The sequence below is a fragment of the Empidonax traillii genome, unplaced genomic scaffold (genome assembly GCF_003031625.1).
Source record: "Empidonax traillii isolate 1590-97213 ecotype Southwest subspecies unplaced genomic scaffold, ASM303162v1 scaffold342:size1861417, whole genome shotgun sequence".
NCBI lineage: Eukaryota > Metazoa > Chordata > Aves > Passeriformes > Tyrannidae > Empidonax > Empidonax traillii.
The window spans coordinates 1,132,133-1,150,409 of NW_020955535.1; the positions used below are offsets into that span (position 1 = coordinate 1,132,133).

Genomic DNA, 18,277 nt, shown 5'->3' on the forward strand with positions numbered 1-18,277 from the left:
GGGTTTTTTTATCTTTTGTTTTCCTTTTTTTTCCTTCCACCCCTCCCCCCTCCAAGAATTGATATTTTTCAGATTAGGGAATATTCTGATAACAGGGACAATGGACAAAGAAATGTATTTGTGTCCCTGGCACAGCTGTGATCTTATTTTTTTCCTTGCAATTTCTTGTTGTTGTGGTGGGGTGTTCGTTGCTTCCAGTGTTACTGGTTATGAAGGTATTCCCACTTCCACTCCTTACCCTACTCAGAGTACTCTTCTGGTGTTTGTTTCCCAGCTGTGAAAATGCCCTCCAAATCCATCAGCACCTTCAAAATCCCAGAAATCCACTTCCCCCTGATGTTCCAGTGCGTTCACTCCTACTACACAGACTTCTTCAACCACCTCAGCAAAGCCATCAACACCTCGCCCCCCGAGAACTCCGCGTTGCTGGCAAGGTACTTCTACCTCCGGGGACTTATTGGCTTGATGCAAGGGAAACTACTAAATGCCCTTTCTGACTTTCAGAACCTAGAAAAAACAGACTTAAGAATTTTCCCCACTGATCTTGTAAGAAAAGTAGTGGAGAGCATGCCTCCCTCGGAGTGCTTGCAGGCAGAGCGCAAACCCGAGCTCAAGAGGCTGATAAGCCGAGTGATGGAGAAGCAAAGGGAAGTTCTCAAAACAGACGACCACGTGAAAAACTTCGAGTTGCCAAAAACACACATGCAGCTGGATGACTTTGTGAAGAGGATCCAGGAGTCTGGGATCGTCAGGGACATAGACACCATCCACCGGTTGTTTGATGCCCTGACAGTGGGTAAGATTGGTGTTCTCCTCTTTTATTACTGTTTAGCACTGCCGTGTGAAAAGGAGATGTTTACTCAAAGCCTTGGTGTTTGGTTGGTCTGTCAGTGCCCCAGGAAAACTGAGACCCTCATGCCTGACCAGTCTGTGAGTGTCCTTTTGTGGGGACTCTTTGCTGAGCAGCTGCTGGATCAGAGGGTGGTTTGACTGCCTTGTCGTGTGCCAATCAGAGAGAGACCCCTCCTCTGTGTGGGTCTCCACACCTTCAGCAACTGCCAGCACCCTCGAAGAACTCACATTATCAGTTTACAGAATTTACAGACCCTTTTATTTAATTAGGATAATTACGGAGAATAGGTTTGATGTCTAGTATGTCCATATTGCATGTGCAATAAAGAGGCACAATTTGAGAGTTACTGTCTTTTTTGAAGCCATCCTTCTGTGCAAATCTGTGTAATAGTTTCTCACAGTAAAAGGGTTTTCAAAATTTTTTTTTTTTTTTAGGACAGCAGAAACAAATTGATCCCGAAACGTTCAGAGACTTCTACAACTACTGGAAGGAAACTGAAGCCGAAGCTCAGGAGGTGAATCTGCCACCAGCAGTGATAGAGCACCTGGATAAAAATGAGTGTGTCTACAAGTTATCCTGCTCAGTGAAAACCAACTGTGGGGTGGGGAAAATAGCTCTGACCCAGAAGCGCCTGTTCCTGCTGACTGAAGGGGGGCGTCCTGGCTACGTCCAGATTGCTGCTTTCAGGGATATAGAGGTGAGCATCAACCTCCTGCTCTCTGCCATGCCTAGGGACACTGGCAGTGTTCCTTTCTGCAAGGTGAGCTGGCTCCCAGTGTGAAGTTTCAGTAAGGAGAGCAGGAAACACTGCTGAAGTCAGTAACGAGTGAGAGATTGCATAAAATTCTGGGGTTTCGGACCAAAAGTTCCGTGAGCAAAATTAAGATGTCATAACCTTTGGATGCAGAGAAATGTGCAAAGTGCAGTACATGGGATATGGAGTAGAGAAGTTTAATAACAAAAGCATGAAGTGTGACTGAGGTATCAGTGGAACAAACTCTGCGTGATGCTGTTTAGAGCTTTTATTTTCATAAAACCATCTCTGCTTAATGGTGTGTGTGGACAGTTGAAATGATCAGCTGTAATTAGAGAAAGTTGCCCTGTAGGCTGAGTGCTGCACCTTATCTGGGACTGCATGGTACATCCCACTTGTTTTCTCTTATTCCACACCTTTCCAGGACGTTAAGAGCACGACTGTGGCTTTCCTCCTGTTGAGGATACCTACTCTGAGGATTAAAACATTCTCTAAGAAAGCAGTCTTTGAAGCCAACCTTAAAACTGAGTGTGATCTCTGGTACCTGATAGTGAAGGAAATGTGGGCTGGAAAGAAAATGGCAGATGATCACAAGGTATAAATATGGGAATTTGTAACCAATTAAGTTTGAAGGATGTGCTTTCTGTCTCTGTTTTAAATAATCCATGCACTGCCTGGTGTTTGTGCTGAGCATGACAGATGTTGTGATTGCTGGGCATGATGACTTGTAAGTATTAATGAGCAACAGATAAACTACAGTAAGGCTTTTGTCTGTAGGATCCTCAGTATATTCAGCAAGCACTGACAAATGTTCTCCTGATGGATGCTGTGGTTGGTGCCCTGCAGTCCTCCAAAAGCATCTATGCAGCCTCTAAACTGTCTTACTTTGACAGGATGAAAAATGAAGGTCAGTCACACAGAAATGCCCCAAAGCCTGCTAGTGTTGTGTCGTCTGTCTCTGCTCTTTCTGTTTATATTCTGTTTTTCACACTGGTTATGGGTAGAAATACAAAAAGTATTTTTTGTATATTGTGCCTAATTGCACTTTCACATTATGTAGTTTATTAAATAGTAGTAGTAGAAAGTTCAGGGTTTATTAAGGTTGTTATTATTTTGGTTTTGTTTTGGGGTTTTTTTTTTGCTTCTATGGATTGGAACCTTCTGTCTCCATGTTGGCTGTTGTGTTTTTGTCTTGCTTTTTCAGTCTCCCTGGGTGGTGGATCCCTCTTCTACCAGAATTCATACAAATGGTGTTTGGGCTCTTCTAGTCAGCTAAGGCTAGAGGGAAAGAAAAGTGAGAAATGTGAATAAATAGTTCAGAATAAGAATTACAGACCTATTTCAGGTATAAGTGTGCATTTTATGACCTTCTGAAAATCTGTTTTAGTGCCTATGATGGTCCCCAAAACAACTTCAGAGACATTAAAGCACAAGATCAACCCCTCAGCTGGTGAGACGTTTCCACAGGCGGTAGATGTGTTGCTCTATACTCCAGGTAAGGTTGATGGATTGCTCTCCTCAGGTTGGCCCAGCTCTAATTAGCCCATAAAGCACATTATCTCCCAGCACCTGGGACTGTGCCTGCCTGATGGTTCCCATTCTGACGTGCTTTGCTTGTGTGCTGAATACTAAACCAGAAAAGTCATTAAAAGAGAACAGCAGTATTGCATGTTAAGACACTCCAAGGCATAGTTTTCACAGTCTTAATTTGTCTTGCTGTGTGCATGTGCCTTATCATAGACTTCAATTCTGTGTTAATTGCTCATTAAAACTTCTGCCTCACTTAATTGAGCAGGATGGGTGGGTGGGGGGATGATGCTCCACCATCGATCACAGTTCGTTGTTATGTTTTTAATTTTCGGGGGGGTCACGTGGGGGTGTTTTGGTTGAACCACAGTGCAAGGAATAGTGTGGGGAGTGTTGGATTGAGTGGTGATTCTCTCTCTTTGTAGCATGAGGCTTCCAAGGGAAGCTCTAGTGGAGCAGACACAGAGTTGATTTATCAGTTGTATTTCGCAGGGCTTAAAATAGCCCTCCTGCAATCCCAGTTAGCTCAGCACTCAGTCATCAATGAAAGGGATTATCCCTGCTCTGCATAACTTTGGAGTGTGAGATTAAATCACTGGGTGAACTCAAAAAATAGATGAGAACTCACACAAATTCACTGTGCCAGCCGTGTCAGTCAGTAACTGTGAGGCAAGTCTCAGAACACAGAACGTGTTTCTGCCTAACAATGTTTTTCCTGCAGGTCTCCAAAAGTGCTTTGTTTCCTTCTACCTCTCTCATCTTCTCTGCTTCCTTTGTAGGGCACCTTGACCCTTCAGAAAGACTTGGCAACGCTCACCCAAAACTCTGGTGTGCTTTAAATGAGGGGAGGGTGGTGGTCTTCGATGCCTCCACCTGGTCTATCCAACAGCACTGCTTCAGGATGGGCCGCTCCAAACTGGTAAGGCTGGCACAGGTACCACAGTTCCCGCTCTGGCTGGGTGGGTTTGTTGCTGTGGCCCTGAATCCCATCGTTCCTTAGAAGCTGCTGAGTTGTCTGGGCTTCATTTCGCTTGGAAAGATGGAGATTTTTGAGGAAAGGAGAAAGGAGAGGAAGTGGATTCGTAAATAAAATAAGTCAGCTGGTGAGAAGTGATGGATTGGGTTTGGGAGAGCCTGATGTGTTCCTGGGCCAGGAGGGCAGGTTTGAAACAGCTGAGGAGAATAAAAGAATCAATATGAAGAGAAAATGAGAAAGGGAATCCTAAGAATAGATAAAAATGTGCTGAAGAACTGGAAACTAGGGAAAGGTGTAAGGAAAACAAGTAGATGTTATTGAAAGAGATAAAGAGGTAAAAGAAGGTGACTCAACCAGCAGGTGAAAGAATTGCTTGGAAAAGACCAGCTGAAAGAATAACTCCTGATGGAAGAGGGAACTGAACCAGGTCAGAGAGAGCACACAGGAAAAGGGATTGGATGTGTCACTTGTGTGAAAGATAAAATGCACTGCTGTGGATGAGTGTGGGGGAAGAGTCAAAAAGAGAGAGGTAAAGCTGACATAAAAAACTAGGTAAAAACACAGCCTTTTGCCATGTTATATTAAAGAGTGATTTTTCTTCCAGGCTTTAACTCTGCCTTTTCTTCCCCCCCAGACTTGTATGGTCATGGTGGAACAGAGCCAAGTGTGGATTGGCTCCCAGGACTCCATTATTTATATAATCAACACCCACAGCATGTCCTGTAATAAACAACTGAATGATCATCGCTCTGATGTTACAGACATCCTTGTGGAGAACAGGAATGGAACACCCAGGTACATCCAATTTCCTAGATATGGGAAGAATTTACTGTTTTAGACAGGGAGGTTTATTCTGCTTACATTAAACCTTCATTTAGCCGTTTTTGTAGCTCCCATATTGTACGTGGTGAACTAGGAATTTGCTTTTTAAATAAGGAGCACTGTGTAATTTGGAACAAAGGGGATGAAGGAATGCTCATTTGGAGAAGGATGAGAGCAGCCAGGAATTGGCAGCATCCAGTGATGAATCAATACAGGTGCAGCTTAAAGACCCACTTCACTTTTGCTTTGAGCAAATCATCAACCAAATGTTTCCAGCAGGCTTCTGGATATTTCCTGCCTGCTTGTAAGAGGAAATGCTACGTTTGTTGCTCTGTTCAAGGCAAAATGCTTTTGATCTTCTGGTAGCTTTGGGGAAGAGTGTGGGCTGGAGGCCTTAACCTGCTGTCTTCCCATGGGAACAGCGACTCCAAAGGTCAGGCACAGTGGTCAGCCAGCCCGTGGTGCAGCAGGTGTCACTGCGTTTCAGGAAGGATTTGTTTAGGTGCTCTTGGAACCTTCTGAAAAAGGTCTTCTCGTCCCAAGACAACAAATGTTGAAAAAAAAAGGGATGCTGTCATTTGTTTTCTCAGGTGCAGTAGCAAAGAAAAACAGTTTTGCGATATTTTTGTCTTAAGAGAAAGAAAAAATCCTGTCGGGCAACAATGTTCAGGAGAATTACAGGGAATGTTTTGTTGTAATCAGCTCCTCATGCATGATGTAACAGGAGCTCTGAGTCAGCCTGCAGGGTTTCCAGAGATGCAGAGTTTGTGAAGGATAATCTTAAGAAGAGTTAAAATGGAACATTAATTTATCTTACTGTAAAATTGTTTATTTTGCAAGTAAGTCTCTTCTATGTCTGCACTCTTTTCTAAACTTGAATGCACGCTGTACCATTATTGTTTTTTAACCCATGCCAACAGTGAGGCCTACTCCAGCAGTTTAGATGGGACAGTGATTGCTTGGAACATCAGCACTCTCAAAGTGAACCGTGTCTTTCAGCTGCCCTGCCAGAATCTCACCTCTATGAAGCTGCACAATGACCAGCTGTGGTGCTGTAAGTCTGTTCCTCAAATAATTGCAAGAAAAAAAAATCTTCAGATAAAGAAATAAGATAATTGTTGGATGCATCCATTTTATTTTGCCTTTTCTCTCCATGTTTTGTAGAGATGAAAGAAATGGGCCCCCCTGTTACTAACTCTTTATCTTTAATGTTGAAGGTACCAGGAGCTGCATTCTGGTGGTGTCAGCTCACGAGTTTCAGCTGCAGATGAAAATCGAGCCTCCCCCGCAGGACGTGTGCTCCTGTTTTCTCGGCTTCCAGCTCTTTCCCGAGGTATTATCCCTACAGGAATCGTGGCCATGGAGCTTTACAAGCCCTTTTACATTTCCTGTCAGCAGTGCTCATGTCAAACATACCTTTCTGTGCTTCAGAGGGATGAACTGTGGGCGTCTTACTCGGGGAGCAGCGACCTGTGTGTTTGGAACACCAAAGACCTCTCAAGCGCCCCTCAGAAGATCCATCTTCAGGACTGCTCTGAGATCACTTGCATGATAAGAGTTAAAAACCAGGTGAGAGACGTTTGGGCTGTTTTTTTTTTTTACCTGCTGTGGATTTCTGGAGGGGAGTTTTGTTTGTTTGCAGCTCTCGTGGGCTGTAATTGCTTCTATACTGGGTGTGTGCATATGTACAGGTTTGGAACGTTGATTCCTCTTGGAAATCACAGGAGTTAATGCCTTGTCCAACAGATGTTGGACAGATGTGTTACAGATGTACCCCAAAAGCCTCATCAGTAATTAAATGCATGGTGGCATTTATTAGTAATTGACATTTCGGGGAACTGTAGAAGCTGAAAGTTTACACCCTTTGATATTTCATCTCAGGGCTCCTCAGACTGAGCCTTGAAAAAAGGTTAACAGGCAAACAATAAATGCCAATTAATTGGCCTGTTTTTGTAGATGACCTTTTCCTTGGTTAGTTGCCACATTCCTAATTCAGGAGGGACCAAAGGAGCCGAATTCTTCCTGCCTCGGCATCCTGAGTCCATGTCACCGTGGGTCTCTGTGCACCTGCTCTTTGTGTGGTAGCAGTAGCTGTGCAAATCATTGTAGTTGTGCTACCACACGGGCAGCTTCAGGGGTAATTTGCAAATAAATACCTTAATGTATTTATTTTTCTATGGGGAAAGTAACCTTCAGAATCTTTTTCTCAGATTTTCCCTCCTTCCTTCCTCAAAAATGACTTTTTTCATGACGTGCTCCATGAAATAGGGAAGCTTTCTCTGCATTCAGCCCTTGGTTAGATTTGTGAACTAAAATGGAAAATCCTTTTAAGATACTGTTCCCCAAAGCAGAGATTGATATATTTAACTTCTGCTTTAAGGGAATTAGAGAATTGTTTGGAACCCCCAAGGCATTAAGCTCTCCTTTTTTGTTCTACTGAAGAACTTTGTTCCTTTTCCCTTACACTTACTCCTCACTCAGCTCCACTTTAACTAACACTGTAGTCCAGCTCATTGGTACAAAAGTAACAACTGGAAAATATTCCTGTGTGATCCATCCCCTTAACCCAAGTGTTCACTGTGCCATCTTTCCACCTGCCAACGGTTTGGCAACCCTGTCTGTCCAAAGGGGAAGCTGGGAGCCTGCTGTAGTAGGTGGAGCTCCCACATTCCACAGAATCACAGGAGGGTTGGAAGGGACCACACTGGGTCATCTGATCCACCCCCCCCTGCTCAGGCAGGATCATCCCAGAGCATCCCAGGCACAGGATTGTGTCCAGATGGTTCTGGAATATCCCCAGTGAGGGAGACTCCACACCCTCTCTGGGCAACCTGTTCCAGTGCTGGGTCACTGCACAGCAAAGAAGTTCTTCCTCATGTTCAGGTGGAACTTCCTGGGCATCAGTTCCTGCAAATTCCCTCAGCCTTTCCTTGTCAGAGAGATGCTCCAGTCCTTTAATCATGTTTTGTTGCCCTCCACTGGAGCTGCTCCAGGAGCTCCACGTCTCTCTTGCACTGAGGAGCCCAGAGCTGGACACAGCACTCCAAGTGTGGTCTCACCAGGGCTGAGTGGAGGGGCAGGATCATCTCCCTCCACCTGCTGGCGATGCTCTTCCCAAAGCACCCCAAGATCCCTTTGGCCTTGGCCACAAGAGAACGTTGCTGGCTCAGGGACACCTTGTTGTCCACCAGGACCCCCAGGTCCTTCCCCAAGTTTTCCAGCAGGTGGGCCCCCAGCTTGTCCTGGTGCCTGGGGTTTATTCCTCCCCAGGTGCAGGGCCCTGCATTTGCCTTTCTTGAATTTCAGACACTTCTTCTCTGCTCATCCCTCCCGCCTGTCGAGGTGTTGAAGGGCTGCACAGCCCTCTGGGGTTTCAGCCTCTCCTCCCAGCTTTATGTCATCAGCAAACTGGCTTTGGAGGCATCTCCCCCTTCATCCAAGTCAGTGATGGGCAAGTTAAGGAATACTGGTCCCAGTATTGACCCCTGGGGGACAGCACTGGGGACAGGCCTCCAGCAAAGACCCTGTGCCACACTCACACCCCCCTGTGCCCTGCCGCTCTCACTCCTCCACAGCAGTGCACTCACTGACAGTGAACTTGCAGCCTGACAGCCACACAGGTAGGGCTGTCAGTCACAGGCTTTAATTGAAGTGCTTTAATTAAAAACAAGCCACTTTCTGCCCGTAAGGCAACGGAAGTGTGCACCTCAGCCTTGCTCTTTCACTGTCTGCTCTTGGACCCAACCTCTGTGGCTCTGATGTCATTTGCAGCTTGCTGGTGGGTGCCCCGGTTTCCTGGAGCAGCAGGTTCCTGAATTTCACTGCCAGCCCTGTGCAGAGAAGTACTTTCTTCTCAGTGAAATCAAACTCTTACTGGTTCCCACGTGTCCTTGACTTCCCTCATTCCAGGACGTGTTGAACAGTGGTTTTATATTCTGCTTATCTGCCCTTCTGGGATTTTGTAAACCTTGATAGGATCCCTCCTTAGCTGCCTTCTCTCCAGCCTCAGGAGTCTTGATTTTCCATCTTCCCTGCGAGGGTGGGGAGGCCCTGGCACAGGTTGCCCAGAGAAGCTGTGAATGTCTCATCCCTGAAAGTGTCCAAGGCCAGGTTGGACGGGGCTTGGAGCAGCCTGGGATAGTGGAAGGTGTATCTGCCCGTGGCAGAGGGGCTGGAATTCCATGACCTTTTAAGGACCCATCCAACCCAAACCATTCTGGCATTCCATCATCTCTGCTCCCTGACAGCTGTTCCTGTCTCTGGGCAGTTTTAGTTTCTCCTCCCAGGAGCAGAAGAGCAGATAAAACCCTCACTGTGCCCACCCCACATAAATCCCCTCGCCCATGCCCTGGACTGCAGCGCAAAGCAGTGGGAGTGACCGTGGGTTTGTTCTGTTCCCCCAGCTGTGGGTTGGCAGCAGTGGGAGGCTGCAAGGCAAGAGCACAGGGAGGATCTACGTGGTCAGTGCTGAGAGGAGGAGCGTGGAGAAGGAGCTGGTGGGCCACGCGGCCGCGGTGCGGGCGCTGTGCTCGGCCGAGGACAGGTACGTCCTCAGCGGCTCCGGCAAGGAGGAAGGCAAGATTGCCATTTGGAAGGCTGGATAGACAAGCTGTTCCAGGTGTGCCTGCCTGTGCTGGGAAAAGGTGAAGACGTCAGGCTGTGTTTACTCCAGCATTCGGCATCTCTTAGAGCCGCCTGTCAGTGTTACTGTGTTGTATTTACTGAGCTATTTCAGTCCCTACGTTGTTGTAGAAAATGGAAATCGAACCAAACCTCCCCTCCCACCTGGTCCTGCTCCTGCACGTTTGATGAAGGAATGGAAGTGTGAGCAGGGGGGTCACTGGCTTCACACTGGACACGAGGTGGTGTGGAGGGTCAGGGTTCCAGGCCACACTGCCTGGTGCAGGTCGTGTTGGGAATGCCGGAGCCAGCTCAGCAATTCCATGGGAGCTCCCTCTGGGCAGTGCAGGATGGCCAAAAAATGGGATTTGGTGCTGTCTTCACAGGATCAATCCTGAAAATAGCTGGAAATGGGCACTGAGAGGCAAAGCCCAAGTGCAGTTGTTGTACTTAGGGAATTGCTGCCGGTGCTGAGCTCGGGGCTGTGGCTGGGCTGAGCATCCCTTACCCCTGGGGGGATTTACGGGGCTGGTTCTTTACAAATGCAGGCACTGACAGGCCCCTCCCCACCCAGCACTGAAAGCTCCTGCAGCTGAAACAAGATACTGGGATATTTTCAATGGCTGTTTTACCTTTAAACTTGTTTTTCCTTTCAGAGCAATGCACAGCACTCAGCGTTTTTCTAAAAGTTTGTGAAACTGAATATTTTTATCTGGAGCACTAATTTATTTAATTCCTGTATATATTTGCTTTTGGAAGCACCTCTCTCAGTCCCTGTTCAAACCAACCCCTGCCCTTCCTCCCTTCAGTCCCTGTTTCTGCAACTGCAGGAACTGCTGTTATTTTGGGTAGAACCTGCTCCATTTTTGAGTTCTGCAGGGTCCTCAAACTCCTCCTCCACCCCTGGAGGGAGCACCACTGGGCTGCATCCTGGGGGAGTCTCCAGAGCAGCATTCCCTGATCCCTGCCTGATGCACAGTGGGTTTTCCACTGATGACAAATACAAGTAAAACCATAAATACGTGCAGAGTAGTTTTACCTGTCTCAGTGCTGAGTACAGTGGAAAACAGTGTTTAAAATACTGTAAATGGAAGGACAAAAACGGGCTGCTACTTTTGTAAAAATAAACCAGCGTGGGGCTAACAGAAGGGAAAATGACTGGAAATGTACTCCATGTAATATTTCTGCTGATAAAAGTTTTTATCATATGATGGTAACCTGGAATTCTACTTTTTTAGGGTTTTTTTTATCAATATAAAATATTAAACACTATATTGATACTCTGGCCTCTCTTTGTACTTTGTTCTTTTTCCTGTGCAACTCAGTACACAGGAATGATGATTTTAGCACTGACTTGCATGCTCTGAGTGCTGTGAAGAATAATTGCCTGGTTTTGTTCTCTGTATATTCTCCTTCCTGAAATGGCTTCTGCTGTAACGTGTCCCCCTTTGAGCCCCACATCTGTGACTTTCAGGTTCCTTCTTTCCTCCCCTGCTGCTCTCTGGCTGTCAGGGGTGACAGGAATTATTTATTCAGTTCAGAGATTTCTCTGCATAGACACACAGGGGCTGTTAATGAACTTTCCCTGGCTGCAGAGATGAGCCAGGAGCACCAACCTGCTGCCTGCCTGTCACTGCCTTCATTGATTTTCATCCCTGGCAGACTTTTAAAACCTGGTTTCACCTTCTCATCTGGTTCATGGGTGCTCATTGACCACCTCAGCTTTGCTCCAGCATTCCAGCTGTGGGGATGAACCTGCAGGCACAGCTCTGTGGGGCTCTGTTCAGTTTTCAGTGGAATGTTGGATACACCCCATCGCTCTCTGGCCCAAAGGCCGCGCTGCTGGTGGGGCTGATCAGCCTCGTGCCACTGTCCCCTTCTCCATGGGAAGGGTTGCCCATTTCTTGGAAGCCTCAAGGCTAAGGTTTGTTCAGCTCCTTGTTGCTGTTGATTTTCTTCTTCTTCTTCTTTTTTTTTTTTTTTTCCTGATCTCCTGAACTGGGGGAACCTGAGGGGTGGTTCAGATTTTGGTAGCGCTGTGAGGGAGCGGGACTGGAAGGGTCCCTTGGGCCTTGAACTGTCCTGCAATTCCAGGCTCAAAACAAGGGATGGCAGTGTTTGCTTCCAGAAAAACCCCGGCTGTGGCGATGGAGCCGCTTGGAAGTTCAGGCTCGCTGGGATCTCCCCGCCAGGGCCATGCAGGGAGGGAGGGAGGAAAGAGCCCCTTCCTCTGCCTCCCAGCCCGCGCTCCCACGGGGGTCTGTTCGTGGGACCAGGCCCCTTTTTCCTTCGGTGCCGCTTGAATCCTGCCTGTCCCTGCAATCCTTTCGGAGCAAAAGCCCATCCTCGCCCCGCCCCGTGCTCTTCCTACCCGTCTGCATCCATTTAATGTGCCACCCTCACCTGCAGCGCTCCCGGGGATCAGGACGGGGATGGTGCCGCACAAATCCCACTTGGTGCAGCCCCCAGGCCCTGGAAAGGAGAAAAGCGCTGCCTGCTCAGGGCTGGAAGCTGGAGCAGCTCACGCCACCCTCGTCCTCAGGATTTGGGCCACTGTCCCGCTGTCCCTCCCCTCGGTCCAGACTGGGAAGCGGGGGCCGCGCTGGAGCAGCTCCTGCCCGGGCCGTTCCCAGCCCCTCCAAGGTGGTTTGTTTTGTATCAAACGGCTCAGGGAGTGGCTCGGCCCCTCCGTCCTCGCTCCCTCCCCGGCCAGCCCAGCCCCAGGAGGGACCCGGTGCCCCGGACAGGGATCTGTGTCCCCCTGGGAGGGCCAGGCAGGAGTCACATCCCCGGAGCCGAGCGGGGTTGGGCTCTCCACGTGGGGTTTCCCCAAGGGGAGGACGAGCCCAGGGCTTTGCTGGGAGAAGTGGGGCCAGCGGGGAAGGCTCCTGCCCTTGTCACTTGGTCACTTCACGGTAGCTTCTACAAAGTAAATCAGCTCTATCCACCCAAAAACAGCCTGGTCTGGGTGTCCTGTAGGTACCTGGAGAGGCTCCTTCCCGTGCTCTCCTCTCAGTGCTGGTGAAAAAGCAAGTTCATAAACGGGCCAAAACTCGGATTTACTTTATGTTTTCTGTTCTTCCTTAACCTCAGTCCAGAGACAAGAGCGCGGCTGAGCCGTGTTAAGTCAGAAATAAACCAAACACTGGGTGGGCATTGACTTGGCACTGAATTCTCGGGGCTGCTGATACTGATTATGAGGAATTCCCTTCAGGAGAAGTCAAATCTGTCAGGAATCAAATGGGACAACGGAGCTCTTCACGGCAATTTAACCCTGTCAGCCTGTGATCTGATCCAGGGGTCCCTCCACCTTTCCCCTCTTGTCATTCCCAATGCCCCAAGAGGTTGATCAGTTTGGATTCTGGAGGCAATGTCTGGCAAGAGCGTTTTTGGAAACATGAACCAAGTTTTGGGGTGCAGGTGGGTGTTGTTTTGGACAGCTCAGGGATGGGGTCTCCTCCTCCCGTTCCCTACAAACACCACAGGGACACGAGCCACCAACTCTTACTGAAATGTTTATTAAGATCCAACTTCGGAACAACGGATCGGAACACAATGTCTCGTGGAGTAGAATATCTCTAAATTGATTTGTTTTCCTTTTCTATGCGTAAATGAAAAAAAAAATAATCAAGATTATACAAAAAAAGAACAGAAAGTGCAGAACACAATAAAACAGTTCTCATGCAACGAATCTTTTTTTTTTTTGTTTTAACCTTAAAACAGAAAATAAGCTCAACAGTGTAGAAATAAAAATCATACATACATTATGCCGTCTACGCACTCAAACATTCATCTGTGACATCACTTTTCTTTATCCCTTTTTCCTCATAAAACAACATTATGTGTTTAACACATGCTTATAAACATTGCTAAACTCAGCAAGAGCTATTATAGTGCCCCAACTTAATAAGTTGATAAAAAAGTAGTTGTCATATGGCCAGTTCACAAAGGAACTAAATATTTTTTTTCATTTTTTTTTTTTTAAATTTTATTTTTCCCCGCTATGAGATGCCTATATGCAGCTTTCTAGTAATATGAGGCATTTAAAATAAGCTGGTCATTTGGCTACCGAAAGGGCTTAGTGTTCATGTTACATCAGGAAAACCAAATTCACGTTGGGAACTGCCAATCTGTTGAGAGAAAGGTCTGGATTTTGGAGTTATTTATTACAGTTTGGCTCTTGCCAAGGACTGAGAAGATCCAGAGTTTGGCTAAACGCTCCCAGAGCTTCACCCCCAACTCCCAAATTTAAGAATGAACGTGCCAGAGCACAGTCAAATTGAACTGTGTCCTGGGTTTTCCCCTAAAATTTTAGCAGGTCGAAAGGGCACCAAAAGCCCTTTAATTATAGCAGATGCTTCCTTTTGGGGGGGTTGTATTTGCCCCTCCTGGGGCAGGGAAGGTGAGGCTGGGATTCAGCTGAAGCCACAGGGCTGCTCGGCATGAGGAACCAAACCAAATCAGTTTTCCGGGAGGTGATTTCCAGGAAAACCTGGAACACCTCAGTAATCAGATTGGTGGGCGCGAGCGCCGCGTTAGGAGAAGGAATTGAGCCTTTTTGTTGTTTTCTAAGGCAATTTCTCAACTGCTGAGCCTCGAAATCAAACCCCAGTTGGTATTTGAGCTTCTGCAGCTCCTCTGGATGCAACATGACAGACAGAAAACTTTGGGTAGCTCCCCCTTTTTTTCCAAATGACCTTTTTTTTGTTTGTTTTGTTTTTGTTTTTTTTTGACGCGCTTTACAAACGTTCAGCTTTGTCGTTTAAGGAAGGGAAACATCTAAAGGACTCTCTGGAACCATAAAGTTTCTGCAAAGAAAAATAAAATTTGGTATTTCTTCCACACAGTCATCAACAGCGTTTCTGTGCAACATTTGGTGTCTGTTACATTTATTTGGCCTATTCAAAGGAAACGAGGACAAAAACAGCTGCAAAGAAAACCAACTTCTCTCTCACAACAGATACTTCAGATGCCGAAGCTGCTACATGTGCTTGGAATATCATGCAGGAGTTTACTTGTTCATTGAAATAGGATACATATTTATAGCTGAGCATCGGGCTGGGATGAGGGGAAACCTGGAAGAACTCAGTTGAAGATGCTGTGGAGTGGTGACAGCGAGCACACAACCCCCAAAGGTATTTTGGCTGAGCAGTGTCTGCAGATGTACAGACACACGGGAATGGACACACCCACACACACCCCTAAAACCCCAGATCTCAGTGACTAGACTATGATTCAGGGACTCCAGGAAGGCACCTGCCCTCCCTGCACTTCCCTCCTGCCCAGATGTGGGTGCAGCTCTCCCAGGAACAAACTGGGACTTCTTCCACCTTTACCCCTAAGTGTGGCTCAGCCTGCAGGGCTGTGAGAGCTGGCAGCCAGGAAAATCCTGGCCTTCCTTTTGTGGTGGATGCTGGAGGAAATCCAAGCTCACCCAGGGAACCCGTTCCTAAGGATGGAACCAGGTTTTAATGAGGTACCTGGCAAGAAGCACCACTGTTGCCACTGTCATTCCAAGTGCTTGGGGGATTCAGATTAGATGGGAGGGAGATAAGAGAGACTCAGTCCTTGCCTCTGTGGAAAACCCCACATGTCCCGTTCCATCCCGGGGTCTCTGTGCCACCATCCATCGGCAGGAAAACCAGGAGGGTGAATTTGCAGCCGCCTCCTTTCCAGCCCAGTATTCCAGAGCCTGGAAAGAGGCTCTGAGGGAAAGGGGAGAAGGATGTGGTATGTTGTCACTGAGCACAGCCCTCCCTTGGCTCCACTGGCTTCCTCCCTCCTGGTGATGAACAAACCCCGTCTTCCCATAACTGCTCACAGCCAGCGCCAGCAAAACACCAGATTCCTGTTATTAAAAGGCTATTTAGGCAATAAATCTCTATAAAGTCATCAAACCAGCAGGAAGAGAAACATTCCTAAGAAATTATTGCTTCTGGAGTCTGAAATTGCCATCCACAAACAGCACAGATCGGACTGGACTCTTGGAATGACCCAACAGGGCCAAACCCACACTCTGCCTTTCCAAGGGGGTGGAAGTTAAAGCTTCTCTGCTCTCACATCAAACATCTCCAGCCCTGAAGACTCTGAGCACAAACAGTGCCTCGTGCCTGAGGTGTCACTGCAGCACAACAGGTTCAAATTGCTTATAGCATCAAGTAACACAGAATTAAACCACCAAACCTCAGTCCTACTGCAGTGAAAGTCCAAGGGGATGACTTTGACTAGACAGGGATAACCCACAAACAAAAAATGGTGTTTGTTGTCACAAGGAACAACGACAAAAAAGCCACTTCAAATCTCTCTTCCCACAACTTCTGCAATAAAGACTTCAATTTGTACTCCTTTACCTTGAATTGTGGCAAAAAAAAAAAAAAAAAAAACAATTTCTGTATCAAAAGATAAGGTGAGGGACAGATGAAGAAATAAACTGTTGTCCACTCTACCCCTGAGAAGTGCTGGGGTGAGGAAGAAAACTCAAATCCAAGGAAAAGCCCTCAGCAGGTGAAGGTGGTGTGGGGGTTTCCCAGGCTGGCCCAGGGACAGGAGGAGATGCTTTGGCTGGGGCTGCCCAAGTTAATTCTTCTGGCAACACTACAAATACTTCAGTGTGTTTACAATGAATAATTATTTCCTTCACTGTTACTGGGGAGTGAAATCAGCTTCCTGCTACGGCAATCGCGTATTCCTGCCTTGTGAGCCCCACAAACAACTCCAGAGACGGATTTGGACATCCAGTTCCTAGAAATGAGGCTGTCCCAAGCACTGCCCAGGACAAAACTGGCCATGCCTTGCCTTTGCTTGAAACCTCTGGGTTGGAATCATCATTTGGACAGGTCCTTCCTCCCTCCTCGCCCTTCCCTAGCTGAGAAAGCTCAATAAATGTGGGTGAGCTCACCCCCAAAATGGTGTCATGGTCTCTCTGGTGGGTGTGAAGTCAGAGGGAGCTTTGAGCTCTCCTCCCTCTCTGCAGCTCCTTGGTCAGTGGGGTTGGTGCAGTGAAAGAGAGCTGGGCTTAGAAGGTGCAATGTGGAGTAACCAGCAATTTGATCCAGGCTGATCCGTGGGACTCCTGGGGAAAGGGTAAGGCTGGCACCGGTCAGAGGATGCAGGTTTTTTAAACTGAAGACCCTTTCCAGCAGGAGAGATTAAAATGAGGAGTAGTGGTCAGAGGTCATTTAACAGAAAGCAGAATCTTCAGGAATCTTCAAAACTAAGCCATTAAAGCCACTTTAAAGTGTGTAACTCACACAGATGCCAGTCCTAGGGTGGGACATGACCAGAATATATCAAATGTCACTGAGATGATAAAATTCACGGCACAAGTTCAGTTCAAGGATTTCTCATGACTGATTTCTCCAGTAAGGTCTCACACCCCTCAGCAGTATCGCTCCCCTGGCTGAACACAGTTCACAGGTCGTGTTCTGGATAAAAAAAATATTCCTCCCAAAGGACAAAAGAAGACTTTCTCAAGATACTTGTTAAAAAAACAGCCCCTAAGTCCTGTGTGATCACAGGTACTTCAGAACTTCATGATGTCACCCTTGACAGCAGAGGCCATTGGTGCTGACTGGAAGCCTTCAGCTGAGAAATCCACGGATGCCACCAGGAATCTGGCAGGGACACCAGCCCTCAAATACACCCAAACATCCATTTCTCAAACACATGGACGATTCAAGTAATGTATTAAAAACAGCTTCTCAGTTTGAAACAGAGCTTCTTCACCTGGATTGCAGCATGATTGACACAGGCATTTGAAAGTCTTGGAGCAGGAGGAGTTTGAGGCAGCAGGAATGTCACACCGCTCTGTGATGTGTCTGTCCAGCACATGGATTGAGGGCAGCCTGGGGGCCCACCCCAAAACGAGTCCAGAGCGTCACAAACTCTTCTGACAAAGGACAAACGGAAGTTTGGTTTCAAAAGTTGCTTTAAGTTGGCTGCTGGATAGTGATCCAAACTTATTTTGAATCAGACTAGCACAACTCTTGCAAGCTCTTCCCAGAAGAATGTCTTTGCACTGCAGCTGTGTCCTGAACCACGGAAGGGGGGCAGGAGGATGCGCTGACGACACCGGAACCGCAGCTCGGGAGAGCTCCGGCCTACAATTCCTCCAACACAGGGACTGGAACAGCAACACTGGAATTTTAAGGCCTAAAAAAACCTGTTTCTGACAGAGATTTTTTATACACCCAGACTATGCCATAAAGTGACAGAGGTAGGCCTTGGGCTCACCTTGTTGTACTGACCCCGTGCCTTCACCTCGGCTGCGGCGCTTCCCAGCCCCGAGGTTAAAGGATCATAAAAAGTGCAATTAATCCACGACTTCCTTTCCCTACGGAAGAGAATCCGCACGCCCCCTCCCACGAAGCTGACATCGGAGACGCCCTTTCTCCGTGGCAGCTTCATCCAGAGATGATCAGGTTTAAATGCCAAGAAAACCCCCCCGAGTTCACCACAGCACGTAGAATTCCCAGCTACGAATTGTCACAGCGTATTCCAACGACATTCATAAAATGCAGCACTTGTGATAAAAAAAAAACAAACCTGTGAGTGCTGGTCACCTCTCCCAGCTGCTGCTCCTTCCATCCAGGGCTGAAATCCAGCACCCAGTGACACCCTCCCCCCGAAGAGCAGCAGATTTGGGAGTGGCTGTGAACAGTTATGACTGAAAAAAGAATTCACGGCAGTTTCTCAGAAACCGCAGTAATCGCTTTCGCTTTTCGTG

The 18,277-nt window shown here is 47.4% G+C and overlaps 1 protein-coding gene across 1 annotated transcript in view; it reads left to right on the forward strand.

The window, feature by feature from the left end:
* Positions 1–9,973, forward strand: part of DENND3 (DENN domain containing 3) — a 30,113-nt gene extending 20,140 nt beyond the window's left edge. Inside the window, exons 13-23 of the mRNA XM_027892238.1 lie at positions 275–796; positions 1,288–1,550; positions 2,032–2,202; positions 2,385–2,514; positions 2,995–3,102; positions 3,914–4,053; positions 4,745–4,905; positions 5,853–5,986; positions 6,150–6,265; positions 6,364–6,501; positions 9,336–9,973. Of these exons, the coding sequence (XP_027748039.1) occupies positions 275–796; positions 1,288–1,550; positions 2,032–2,202; positions 2,385–2,514; positions 2,995–3,102; positions 3,914–4,053; positions 4,745–4,905; positions 5,853–5,986; positions 6,150–6,265; positions 6,364–6,501; positions 9,336–9,536 (2,084 nt within the window). The 3' untranslated portion in view covers positions 9,537–9,973. The remainder of the gene's footprint in view (positions 1–274; positions 797–1,287; positions 1,551–2,031; positions 2,203–2,384; positions 2,515–2,994; positions 3,103–3,913; positions 4,054–4,744; positions 4,906–5,852; positions 5,987–6,149; positions 6,266–6,363; positions 6,502–9,335) is intronic.
* The last annotated feature ends 8,304 nt before the right edge of the window (positions 9,974–18,277 follow it).